The sequence below is a fragment of the Cyprinus carpio genome, chromosome B5, assembly GCF_018340385.1.
Source record: "Cyprinus carpio isolate SPL01 chromosome B5, ASM1834038v1, whole genome shotgun sequence".
Classification (NCBI taxonomy): domain Eukaryota; kingdom Metazoa; phylum Chordata; class Actinopteri; order Cypriniformes; family Cyprinidae; genus Cyprinus; species Cyprinus carpio.
The window spans coordinates 7883506-7897168 of NC_056601.1; the positions used below are offsets into that span (position 1 = coordinate 7883506).

At 38.7% G+C, this 13663-nt stretch overlaps 1 protein-coding gene across 4 annotated transcripts in view; it reads left to right on the forward strand.

Moving 5' to 3' along the window:
* The window catches only part of LOC109090590 (hamartin-like), a 13416-nt gene extending 527 nt beyond the window's left edge, over positions 1 to 12889 (forward strand). For 3 of the 4 annotated variants that reach the window (XM_042724047.1, XM_042724046.1, XM_042724048.1), the window contains exons 2-22: positions 869 to 1066; positions 2248 to 2351; positions 2486 to 2638; positions 3370 to 3514; positions 3658 to 3812; positions 3929 to 4002; positions 4096 to 4256; positions 6297 to 6409; positions 6731 to 6893; positions 6985 to 7097; positions 7205 to 7262; positions 7353 to 7436; positions 7557 to 8040; positions 8126 to 8196; positions 8608 to 8780; positions 9284 to 9466; positions 9625 to 9735; positions 9873 to 9995; positions 10170 to 10357; positions 11267 to 11431; positions 11597 to 12889. In XM_042724047.1, the coding sequence (XP_042579981.1) occupies positions 958 to 1066; positions 2248 to 2351; positions 2486 to 2638; positions 3370 to 3514; positions 3658 to 3812; positions 3929 to 4002; positions 4096 to 4256; positions 6297 to 6409; positions 6731 to 6893; positions 6985 to 7097; positions 7205 to 7262; positions 7353 to 7436; positions 7557 to 8040; positions 8126 to 8196; positions 8608 to 8780; positions 9284 to 9466; positions 9625 to 9735; positions 9873 to 9995; positions 10170 to 10357; positions 11267 to 11431; positions 11597 to 12092 (3426 nt within the window). In that variant the 5' untranslated portion in view covers positions 869 to 957 and the 3' untranslated portion in view covers positions 12093 to 12889. The remainder of the gene's footprint in view (positions 1 to 868; positions 1067 to 2247; positions 2352 to 2485; positions 2639 to 3369; positions 3515 to 3657; positions 3813 to 3928; positions 4003 to 4095; positions 4257 to 6296; positions 6410 to 6730; positions 6894 to 6984; positions 7098 to 7204; positions 7263 to 7352; positions 7437 to 7556; positions 8041 to 8125; positions 8197 to 8607; positions 8781 to 9283; positions 9467 to 9624; positions 9736 to 9872; positions 9996 to 10169; positions 10358 to 11266; positions 11432 to 11596) is intronic. The other variant, XM_042724049.1, reaches the window with a different exon arrangement.
* Positions 12890 to 13663: the final 774 nt, after the last annotated feature.

A 13663-nucleotide genomic window follows, 5' to 3' on the forward strand; every position in this document is an offset into this window, starting at 1 on the left:
AAAGCTTTAGATTAATTTTAGGTTTAGGTATTCGTGAAGTCAAGAGTCCAGCTGCTTTTAATTTGCCTTCAGTCTTTATAAACGCTCGCAGTTCAACTTTCTTTGCTATACAGTATGAATCCAAGCATGACAGTCCACATTTGATTTTCATAACGGCTGCGTTTCAACACCTAGTGAACTGACAGCATTTTTTGGGTATCATAGACGAATGGATTGCTGAGATTACACCCTTGCGACATATTATGGTTTTTTTGGTATAGAGTAATGGTATCAGGTGGTTATTCTGTGGTGCTGACTGAATACCATGTTCATGCATCATGGTATTTATGTATACCACACTGACATACTGACCCCCATAAATATGAGTGAGTGAGTGTTTGTGTGTGTGTGCATGTCCTTAAAATAAGGTATAGGCCTAATCATGGTAAATGTGCTTTAAAAAGTTTTTGACAATGATATAGCACAGTAAATGTAAGAAAACATAGTATTGGCATTGTTCATTTCCATAAAAATCTGGTAGTGCCATAACATATGTCCAATCCATGGTGCATGTCAAAAAACAATTGCTACAGCATGAGTTCAAAAAATTAAATTGCTGTGGCTCTTGTTCTAAATCACAGTATTTCCATATTACATCTGTAGAACTGTTACACTTAAGTACTTTTTGTTAGTGCAGTATTTCAGTTGTAGTTCTAACCTTTCAGTTGCACAGCTACTCAAAGCACACCTATCCAAAATGCTGTCTATGTTGGCAAATTGCTATATTTAAAGACACAGCCAGTGTTTTTAGTAGCAAGTTGACATGACTCACATTATTGTTCTTTCCTTTTTTTAAAAAGTGATTGTGTTTTGTAATTTTTGTCACTAGTTCATGCATACACACCCCATGCTGACACCACAGGGCATCGGTTTATGCTGTGACAAAGGCATCAGTCCTGTCCACTGTCCTGCACAGCCATGGCCAAAGACCAGCCAAATGTGTTTGACCTCGTTCCTCTTCTGGGGTCCACTGACCTACATGAGCTGGAGCAGGTCAAAAACCTGCTGCAGGAAACACTCAGTGCAGGTTAGTCAGCTCTTGTGTTCCCATAACTTCTCAAGTGCATGGGTCAAATTGAGAAAATTGTAACATTTGTGTGTCCAACTTGTGTTTGAACTTTCACTACTTAAAGGGTTAGTTCACCCAAAAATGAAAATGAAAATTCATTAATTACTCACCCTCATGTCATAAACCGAAAAAGCATAATGGCTAATGCTAACGCTTCTGGTCTGGCAGTACGTGGGAAAGGAGACCAGAGGCATTTTTTTTATCTTTTTTATGGATGTCAATGGAGGAGAGGCTTCACTACGCTGAATAAACAGCTTTTTAGAGGAAACGGCTTATCATTTAATGAATCGACAGCCTATCTGCTAATCTTCAACATGTTTTACACTAAACAATACTTTTGGATTCATCATGAAAAAAATGCTGTTTTATAAGAGAAGTCACTGACTTTTTGCCACAGGTGAGAATCAGCTTACAGCACTTCTCATTCATTCCTATGGGATCCATAAAAGGCAACTCTGACTGAAATTCAATGACGTCAAGGCTGTAATGTGATTCGTTATTAAGGGACACGTGATCCGAGTTAGCCATTATGCTTTCTCCAATAGTAAGTAATACAGACCCTCTTATTTCCCTATAGTAAGATAATCTCTGGTATGCTTTTCTGTGTCAGCTGCGCTACTCTTTCTACGTTGTTTACGCTTTGAACGAAAACAATGTATCCGCGTGGCGCAGCTGACACAGAACCCCATATGCTGTCTACGTTCAGTGGATACTCTCCAAAATGGCGCTACGGTGCCCGGAGGAGACTAATTGTTGAATAAAGTCGTGTTTTTTGTTTTGTTTTGTTTTCTTTGCGTACAAAAAGTAATCTCATAGCTTCATAAAAATTAAGGTTGAACCTCTGATGTCACATGGATTATTTTACCGATCTCCTTGCTGTGTTTCTGGACGTTGATCGTGTTAATTACACAGCTGTCAGAGAGCTCTCTGAATTCATAAAAATAATCCTAATTTGTGTTCCGAAGATGAACGAAGGTCTTACAGGTTTAGAACGACATGATGGTGAGTAATTAATGACAGAATTTTAATTTTTGAATTTTAACTATCCCTTTAATATGTTTGTTAGGGTCAGTGGATACATGTAGTAAATATATATATTATTATTATTATTATTTATTTATTTATTTATTTATTGACAGATAAAGGGACCGTGTTGCTGAATAGCCTTGTGGACTATTTCCTGGAGACAAGCTCATCTCAAGCTGTGGACATCCTGTCTTCTGTCAGGGAGCCCCATGATAAGGTGAAGGAAGACTAGTCTAGACTAGACTAGTAGTCTTCAGTATACATTTTGGTTAATAGTGATTCATTCATCATGGATTTCAGAACATCACTGATTAATGAATAACAGCCTCATCTGGATATATTTCTTTGTAGTATCTTTTAGATAAGATGAATGAATGCATGGGCAAGCAGAGCTGCCGCCTCTCCACCATCACTCTCCTCGGCCATATTGTTCGCAAGCAGCCACCATGGATCCACAAGATCGCTCGCCTCCCTCTGCTTGCCTCGCTGCTCAAATGCCTCAAGGTATCAAAAATTCAAAGCCAGTCAAGTGTGATAGGGTTACAAATGGGGCTTTGAACTTGGATAATGACTGACTTGAGCAAACTGAGAAATGGAATTCTTTATTGTTTTATATGGGATATTTTTGAATTGTCTTCTATACACATGTATATATGTACAGTATGTATATGTGTGTGTGTGTATGTACATCTATGTAAACTACTGTTTAAAAATGTTGGTTCAGTTTTTGGATATTTAAATGTTTATCTCTCTTATGATCAAAAATATATTAAAACAGTAATATTGGGGGATATTATTACAATTTAAAACAACTGTTTTCTATTTGGTCATTTTGTGTAAAATGAACCAAATTTCAGAAAATTCCCTGGCTCTAATTTTTGATTTTGTCAATAGTTTTTTCTGAAGAACGATATACGTGTTTGGCTCTGAATCTCAGATAGCACATTACTCAGTAAATGTACATCCATGACATTTAGTATTTTGGCTTTTGTTACTATGCATGTTTATCTTTCTTCAGGGAAAAAAAAAATAAACAAAATCAAAAATTTGGGGACCTTTGGTTAAGTTGACATGGAATAACCCTTTTGGAATATTTATTCCACTTAATACATTTAATCCATTCTTGCTGAAGAAAAGTATTGTTTTGGTGTTTTTTTATGTCTCACTGAAACTTAACCTTTGAATGGTACTGATAGTAATTCAATTTGATTTTTTTTTTTTTTTTTTACTTCCAGGCTGACTCTGATGTTGTAGTTCTCATAACTGGTGTGCTGGTGTTGATAGCTCTACTACCCATGATTCCTCAAACCAATAAACAGCTTCTGTGCGAGTACTTTGACATCTTTGGAAGGCTCGCTGCCTGGAACAAACGTCACCCAGGTACCCAGAAACACTGCAAAAATCTTTGTCTTTTGTAAATGAAATGGTGTTTATTAAGCTTCAGTCCTTGGAAGTGCTATGTTTCTAGATAGTTGAAATATGACTTGGTATAAAAGTACTCATTCAATGAATGTGTCCTGTAGGTCATGCTCACGGAGTGTTTGCAGTCCATCTACATGCCAGCGTATACTCGCTTTTTCATCGTTTATATGGCATGTATCCCTGTAATTTCATTTCTTACTTGCGTGCCCACTACAGTATGAAAGAAAATGTTGACACATTTGAGGAAGTGGTGAAGGTGAGGTTTTATCTCTTGTTCCACACAATTTTAAGAATGGTCACTTCATATAAGTGGCAAAACTATTATTACTATTCCAACACCTGCCCTAAAATTTCCTCCTCCTTTTATATCAGCCCATGTTAGAGTATGTACGGATACATCCTGAGCTCATCACCGGAACCAAAGAATATGAGGTTGATCCAATTAGGTACGTAAAATGAAATATTATTATTTCTGTTATATCATAACATGATCCAGTGAACATGATTTTTCATGATTTACTGTTTTTAATTGTGTGTAGATGGAAGAGATTTGAGCCTCATGATATTGTGATTGAATGTGCCAAAATTTCACTGGATTCTAAGGAGGCATCATCTGAAGAAGGATACTCCACTCTGTCAGATCACATACCACGGCGCCCTGTAGACCATAGCCGATCATGCTCAGAGCTCAGCATCCATGGTAAAAAGATTTATATTTTTAAAATACTAATTGAGTGATGTCCTATGTAATTATTGTCTGCAAGTCTTTCCAATGGAAAAGGAAAATCCAGCCACGAGAGTTTTATTTTGAAAATCAAAACCAAGGCATTTGCATACACAGGTCTTCATCACTAATTATTTATCATTAAAAAAAAGTTGCACCTCATAAAACAAACAAGATAATGCCACCTACTAATTAAGAACCAATTATCAAAACACAAATACATACAAGTGCTGGTCATATAATTAGAATATCATCAAAAAGTTGATTTATTTCACTAATTCCATTCAAAAAGTGAAACTTGTATATTATATTCATTCATTACACACAGACTGATATATTTCAAAGGTTTATTTCTTTTAATTTTGATGATTATAACTGAAAACTAAGGAAAATATTAAATTTAGTATCTCAGAAAATTAGAATATTGTGAAAAGGTTCAATATTGAAGACACCTGGTGCCACACTCTAATCAGCTAATTAACTCAAAACACCTGCAAAGGCCTTTAAATTGTCTCTCAGTCTAGTTCTGTAGGCTACACAATCATGAGGAAGACTGCTGACTTGACAGTTGTCCAAAAGACTACCATTGACACCTTGCACAAGGAGGGCAAGACACAAAAGGTCATTGCAAAAGAGGCTGGCTGTTCACAGAGCTCTGTGTCCAAGCACATTAATAGAGAGGCAAAGGGAAGGAAAAGATGTGGGGAAAAAAAGTGTACAAGCAATAGGGATAACCACACCCTGGAGAGGATTGTGAAACAAATCCATTCAAAAATGTGGGGGAGATTCACAAAGAGTGGACTGCAGCTGGAGTCAGTGCTTCAAGAACCACTACGCACAGACGTATGCAAGACATGGGTTTCAGCTGTCGGATTACTTGTGTCAAGCCACTCTTGAACAACAGACAGCGTCAGAAGCGTCTAGACTGGACTGCTGCTGAGTGGTCCAAAGTTATGTTCTCTGATGAAAGTAAATTTTGCATTTCCTTTGGAAATCAGGGGTCCCAGAGTCTGGAGGAAGAGAGGAGAGGCACACAATCCACGTTGCTTGAGGTCCAGTGTAAAGTTTCCACTGTCAGTGATGGTTTGGGGTGCCATGTCATCTGCTAGTGTTGGTCCACTGTGTTGTCTGAGGTCCAAGGTCAAAGCAGCCATATACCAGGAAGTTTTAGAACACTTCATGCTTCCTGCTGCTGACCAACTTTATGGAGATGCAGATTTCATTTTCCAACAGGACTTGGCACCTGCACACAGTGCCAAAGCTACCAGTACCTGGTTTAAGGACCATGGTATCCCTGTTCTTAATTGGCCAGCAAACTTGCCTGACCTTAACCCCATAGAAAATCTATGGGGTATTGTGAAGAGGAAGATGCGATAAACCAGACCAAGGAATGTAGAAGAGCTGAAGGCCACTATCAGAGCAACCTGGGCTCTCATAACACCTGAGCAGTGCCACAGACTGATTGACTCCATGTCATGCCGCATTGCTGCAGTAATTCAGGCAAAAGGAGACCCAACTAAGTATTGAGTGCTGTACATGCTCATACTTTTCATTTTTATACTTTTCAGTTGGCCAAGATTTCTAAAAATCCTTTCTTTGTATTGGTCTTAAGTAATATTCAAATTTTCTGAGATACTTGATTTTGGGATTTTCCTTAGTTGTCAGTTATAATCATCAAAATTAAAATAAATAAACAATTGAAATATATCAGTCTGTGTGTAATGAATGAATATAATATACAAGTTTCACTTTTTGAATGGAATTAGTGAAATAAATCAACTTTTTGATGATATTCTAATTATATGACCAGCACCTGTATATACGTCTGTGTGTTATGTATGAATTTAATATATAAGTTCTCTTCGTTCATGTCTAAAGGAGACCAACTTATGAAATCTACATATAATAAAGAAAGGCTTTGACATTTTTTGTGTATTAAGAATTAATAATTTTTTTTTTACAAATTTTCCTGTGTGATTACTGATTGTGAATCTTACCTACTTTTTCTGCTAACAGAAATCACATCTGTCACACCAATGGCTGCTGTTCGTCAGTCTCTTTCTCTGTCACTACCTTATCTCACTGTAACCCAAGACTCAGGTTCCAGCGCACAGACCCCTAACCATCAGGTAAGAATCCTCCAAATAAGTAGGTGAATTGACCAACATATTTTATGAGTAATTTCATTTCCCGATAAAATGTAGATACAGGAACAAGTAAAAGTTCTCAAGCACACTGAAGACAAGTAAACCATCAGTAATCAAATTAGCAAAGATTGTAAATACAAGCAATATGACAATTAAACAAAACAGCAAAGAGTTGATCTAAAAAAAAAAAAACCTAAGTATATAGTTATCCATATTGTTCTGAAAGTCAGAACAAGCCTCTAAATGCAGATTAGCATGTATGTAACCCCTAACTGAATGAATTTATGATTGGGTCATCAATAGAGTGATAGGATGAACTCCTCAGGGACGATGGAGGAGATGTGGAGTCCTTCCTCAGTGTGTGGGATGACCACCCCTCCCAGCTCTAGAGGAATGTCCCCCACCACAGTTTCTGACGTCTCACATAGTGCCTCCCACCTCTCAGGACGGATCCCCAGCACTTCAGGTCAGCCAAATGCATTCTAGTCTAGAAAGCAAAAAGGTTCTGCTTGTTTGATTGGTCCCTCACATGGCTTCAGGGGTTATTTTTGTTACAGGGGATGGAAAATGGACCCTATCTCCCTCCACACCCTCAGGGTCATCTCCTCTCCCATCACTCTCAGAGGAAATAGGGCAGCCTGCCCAAAACACCAGCAGTACTCAGGCTAAGGTACATGGACGCATAAAGCATTTGCTTTATTACTTATTAAACACATTCTGAGAAATATTCTGTGAGTGTGTTTTCATAAAAATGCTTTTCTGTCTAAAACTATTCAGGTTATTCAGACGGGCAAAGAGCTTAGGAAAGTCACACCTAGGAGTATTAATAACAACGGTGAGATTATCTGCTGAGATTTATAGAATCTCATTTCATTTAGTAACTGACACGCAAGTTTGACACACACTTTACTTTTGCCACTTTTAGGAGGTGCAAGTGATGCCAAGATTCCGGTGTCATTGGCACAGCTCTCTGACATTGTCAAAAGGACAGATGGGGGGAGAGAGGATGGTAAGAGCAGTGATGTCATGTAAAACAATGAGGCCCACACATTAAAAGTGTGGTTAATCATGCCTTAATTTTCAATAAGCTTCTCCAATGTTTTTCTTTTTTTTTTTCTTTTTTTTTCAGATACCATCAATGAGGAGATTTTGAGTCTGACTCTCGGGAGACTGGACTTTGGAATGAGGCAAGGCCTGGATTCCTCATTTTCAGGCTCCTTGGACACCCTTCTCTCGTCTCACCCCAGCCATGAGCAGAATTTAGTGTCCACACCCAACAGGGTTGAATTTTCTGCCAAAGGAGGAGGAGAGCAACAACCCTGGTCCTTCTGGCCCACTTTCACCCCCATTGAGAACGGAAAGAGCAGTAACTGTTCTCTGTCTGATCTGACGAAGGGGTCCATGCCTTATGAGCCACTGTTTGACCTTGCCCTGCCTAAAGTGGCATCTCTGTTTTTGGAGCTGAAGACCACAGAGGCCATCCGAAGGGCTGAACAAGAAAGCGAGCACCAAGAGGAACTAGAAGGGGAGGATCTTTCTGCCACATCCCCTTTGGAGGTGTTGGACCGTGTTATTCAGCAGGGTCATGACACCCATGAGAAAGTGCTGAAGAGGTACGCTTCTGTTCTTACTTACGTGACTAATGAAAAGTGTTTTAGAGGAAATGTGAAAAAAGAGTGTCCGTTTGCTTTTTTGCAGAACTCTGTCCTCTCAAAGCCAAACAGCAGACCCACACTCTGGAGGTAAACAGCATAGCAATAAAGGAAAAGGTATTTAGTAATTTTACTAATTCATAGGCTCTCCGTGCTCAAGACGCCTGTGTCCTCCAGCTTTTCTCCTACAACTTTCCTGTGTTTGTTTCCATTTTCCTGTCCCTTTCCTCTAAATACTTTTTCTTTTCTATGTCATTCTTTATAAAATCCTCAAACAGTGTTGTGTTGGTCATGATAAACTGTATAGCCATAATCCCTGTAGATTTTTAGTATAGCATCACAATGATGTTGAAATGAAAAGCCATATTGTGCTTAGTGTTATTTTATTATATGTTATGTTATTTAATTATTTTATTGTATTTTCCATAATCATATATCATAAACCAATTTTTTTTTTGTTGTTGTTGTAAACATTTAAACTACAGCTCTGTTCTGGTGCATTTGAATTGACTGCATTGTATTTTCCAGGTCCTGTGTCGACAGCATCAGATGAGCTGGGGATGTTGCGCAGTCAGCTGCTATTGCTGCATAACCAGCTGCTGTATGAGAGACACAAGAGAGAGCAACATGCACTTCGTAACCGCCGTCTGTTTGGACGTATCGTCAACACTACTGCACTGGAAGAGCAAAACAACTCCATGGTAATTAATGAAACTAGAAGAGTTACCCAGGCCTGTGCAAAATTCTGAATTTAGTTGAAAAGCTTACCAGTCACTAAGTTCGATACATACCCCATTCTTTGCATACTCATTAAATATTTTAGTTTTATCACACTTTACAACCCAATAAGCAATAGTAGTACTTTCGGCTAAATTTATCAAATTCTGTAAATGAAGAATTCAGATGCAAAAGCCTCTTAAGTGCCATTTGAAATTTTCTTTTAAAACAAGCATGGCAATGAATAGGTTCTTTTTAGGAAAATATTGATTTTAGAAGAAAATTTCAGATGGCACTTGGAGGCTTTTGAATCTGAACTCTTCAAATGTTCCTCTATAATCAATGCAGAAAATGTGAAAGTGTTCAGGTCTTGGCGTGACTGGTGACATTACTCTCAAAGTCTTGTCAGGCTTGAAAAAAAAGCCTTATTAAGTTGTTGTTTCTTGTAAGTGATTTTCCAGTGATGTGATTTTTGTGTGTGTGGCAGAAAACCCAACTCAAGCTTCAGGACATTGAGATCAAGACTGTGCAGGTAAGCCTGAAAGAGGAACAGAGACGCTCCAGGCATATACAGGAAGACAGAGATGCTCTTGTGAACCAGCTGCAGACTCAAATCCAGCAGCTACAGAAGGAGCGGAATGACTACTACTCAAAGATGCAGGAGCTAAAGGTGATCACAGGGCTGTGGGACATGAAAAGTTACATAGTTAATCTTGCTCACAATACAGCACACAAAAATGGTCAGCATTTGCCATTCTATTGCTGGAATATAGAAAAGCATGTGTGCTCGGTGTTAAATACTAATGTTTTTTGTGGCATCATTTACAGAGTGATTTGCAAGAGAATCAGAAGAAGGTTGGAGAAATGGAGGCAGAGCTCCAGAAAGCCAATAACAAAGTGTGTAATATGGGACACATGCTCAGCCAGCTGTCCATCAAGGTTAGACTTTTTATGACAAAGATATGCTACATAAAACACTATGACACTCCAATAATAATTTAAAAGCAAAATTGTAAAAGCAAAAAAATGTGGGCCTTATGTATTGATTTGCTTAATTTTGATTTATCCAACCACAGCTGAACAACAGTGAAAACATGGAGCAGCAGATGGCTTTCCTGAACAAGCAGCTGCTGCTTTTGGGTGAAGCCAACAAGTTATGTATGAAGGAAATTGACCGCTTGGGGCCTGAGGTTAGCAAGGTAGGCAATGATTATTAACTGCTGACTTATGACTTGCATCATAGCGTAAACCAGTGGATTTCAAGTTTGTGACAGTTTTATTTTATAACAGCACTCTATAAAATAGTGGCTAATGCGATTCATTCTTATACCTGAAAAATATGCTGATTGTTGACTTGATCTCTTGTGACTGTAGAGCTGAATATGCTGCAGGCATCTTCACTGCGTGAGGTTGAGCGTTTGAGGCAGAGCTCTCTGCAGCAGAGTCAGAGACTTGAAGCCGCCCAACAGCGCATCACAGACCTGGAGACCCAACTCCCCAAGAAAGAGCAAGTCATCCGAGAGCAAAAGAAACTGCTGGAAAATGTCAAAAGCCAGGCCATGTATGAGCTTACCTCCACCTTCATTGTCCTGTTGAAAGTTCAAGTTCAAATTCATTTTTATGATATTGTTTTGATTCTAAAGGTCTCTGCACACTGAGTCTGAAATTTTCGTATGCGTTTTCAAATTCGTCACGCACAGAAACCTTGCACACTGAGTCCGTTGAAATATTAAAAAGATGACCACCAATTTCTGTGAACTCAGTGTGCAAGGATCTTTACGGTGCTTTGTGCTGCGAGACGAAGTGGATGGACTTGACAGTCGCCTTTCTGGATTTTGCCGTTCACTTGTACGGTGGCTCTGAACTGTCAAAACACCTCTCAAAATGCTTGCTACGGATGCGAAAAATAGAAAAAATCGAACCCGATACTAATTTTTTTATGACGAAAATTTCGGAGGCAGTGTGTAAACATGATTGACGTAACGTAAGTTCGTATTTATTTTTTTTAATTTATTTTTTACATTTTGGATGACTCAGGGTGCAATGACCTTAAGTCTTAATTCTTATTACACAGGGTATTATATTATATTAATATTATTATATTATATTATATTATATTATATTATATTATATTATATTATATTATATTATATTATATTATATTATATTATAATTGTTTTAGTTTGTTTTTAAATAATTAAAATAGGTAAATACTCATGGTAATTTTACATTTTTTTTTATGATTTACTTCAACTAGTGAACCGCCTGTGTTTTCCACATGAACCCTGTTTTTTTTTTATGTATTAGGTATGACATCTTTGCTAATGATGCAAATGATAGATCTAATAAAGTGGTGCTATATTGATCTGTACAGTATGGATCATCAGGTTCTTTTCATCTCTTCAACAGCATCTTGCTCTAAGATTTGCTTGTTTAATCCTTGTCTGGACTGGTTTTTTGTTTCCTGTAGGGAGCAGCTGCAGGCTTCAGAGAACAGGTATCTGGCCCAGAAGCACATCACTCAGGCATTACAAGCTGAGCTACTTGAGCTCTATAGCCAGATAGAGCTCAAAATCCTGAACACTAAATCACCAGCAAAGCCCACTTCTGAGCCCAACAGTCCTCCCAACCAGAGGTATGTTCCGTATTGTCATGCACATGTTTCTTTTTCACAGACTGATTTACAAATACAAATTGTGTGTTCTGTAATGCATTCTAGACTTTACAGGGCAAAATGTAAGATAGAAAGATGATGGGTTGTTGAAAGTGTAGCAGAATTCTATTTCCATTTGTGTTTCAGGCCAAAAAGCAACAGTACAGACCCATCTGCTCCGTCTCTATCAGCCGACCCCGTGAAAAAAGAGGAAGGCATGCACGTGTGTGTCAATGGTGAAATATCTGCCGGGTCTCCTCAGACACCCACAGCATTCATTAATGGCAGTCAGGAAGAAGATCTTTCCGCTCTTACCCGTTCATTTCCCGCCCTCCCCTGCGACTCCCCACTGGCAGTTGGCTCTTACCCCAGTACCGGAAGCTTTTTGGGTAAGAGAGCCAGAGAGATGTTTCGAAATAAAAGCGAGAGCCACTACGAGGGTGAGCCGGCCGCCTTCACTTGCCTCTCTAAGGATCTTAAGGTTGAGTCAGTTGCAGACCCCACAGAGAGCGTGGAGCTTGAAGAGGCTACTGACCAGGCTGACCTGCAGCCCATGGACAGACCCCGGGCGTATAATATTCAGCGGAGGAGGCAGCAGGATCTGAGAATCATGGATTACAACGAGACCCACCATGAGCATTGATTGTACACTGCTGACATGATTGCCTGCAGTTAGAAGAGGATAATTTTGGACCCAGTATTAGAATGCACTGCTCTTTTTGTTAGAGTGGTTTGTAAAGTTTTAGTTCATTTTAAAAGCTCTTGTACTACAAAACGCCAAAAAAGAAAAGAAAAAGGTTGTCACTTGGCATTGCCATGTAGTCAGCACAGTGGCAAGAGAATATCTTGTCCTCAAAAAAGCTTCACTTACCTTCTGTCTAATATGAATTCATTGTAATTCTTTTTTTTTTTATTAAGCATTTAGTGAACAACAGTGGTGATTTTTTTTGCGTGGTGGTTGGATGTTATTCAGGCCTTACTGTACTTTTCAGCAAATGTATTGACTTAATCACTGTATTTGCTCTTGTAATAGTACCGTTTGGTTTCCAATCCTCCTTAATTTGTCCATGCAAAATGCCCCCTCGAGTTGCTGCGATATAAGCATTGTTAATTTCAGCTGATATGACTCAGAAATTGCACATTACAGAGTGTGATCACTGCAAATGCAGCACTGTAAATAGATCATGCCAACCAACCAATCAGTTAGATTAAAAATGTGAAAAACAAAAAAAGAAGCTATGTGAAATAGGTGGAGTAAGAAATCACATTTCTTTGCTGAGGCGAGCCGTGTATATGTCGTAGCAGTGGGCTTCGCTATAGAGAATAAGCAAGTCTTGTGTTGTGTTTCTAGTAATAGATTTTATTTTTATGCATTAAGTTCTCCGCTGGGATTGTAGCGCCCAGTCACCAGTGCAATACTTCTTAGCTAACACTTCAAGCCAGCTCAAAGGTATGAGTGGTGATGGGAAAAATAATCCGATTTAGATTGCTGCTTTGCAGGACCGTCAGAGCCTTATAGAACACAGGCCAGGCTGCTGTAGGTGCATTTGTCCAGTTGAAACCTGTTGTGCAACGAGAATATCTTTTTGGTCTAAGATGTGTCTGACAGGTGAATGCTCTTGTGTTAATAGCGTACAAAATACGGCCACTGCAATACTTTGACACACTAAACTCTGAAAGGAAGCTGCTCACTATAAGCCAGAAGGCTTATGTCCCTCTATTATATTTTTTTTTCATTTTTGTGTTACACAGGTCATACCCCATCTGCAAAGAAAAGGCTTCTTATAATGGGCTGCAGCTGGCTGAAGTAAAAGCACTTCTTTTTTTAAATTCAGGCCTTCTTAAGATTGCTGAACCTTAGCAGAGCAATATACTTGTCTCTTTCTAAAAAACTTGCCCCAAGGGTTTGTTTTCAGTGCAGGATATAATTGGAATATGTGAAGTGCAAAGAAAATAAAATTCTGGCTTCGGCCTGCCAGCTGGGGAAATGGCTCAGAGAGTTTACAATAAGAATTGAAATCTATATAAATCACTGCTATTTTTTTTCTGTTTAGACTGTTCTTATCACAGTTCACTACGAGTGTGGTCTAACAGCTTGTGCTTCATTTCCCTGTCACTCAGACTTTACTTTCTGTTTTTATACCAAAAGCCCTCTCAAACATTTTGTTGTTTCACGAAATGCCTTACTGAAAAAAGTAGGAAGTCTGTCCGTCA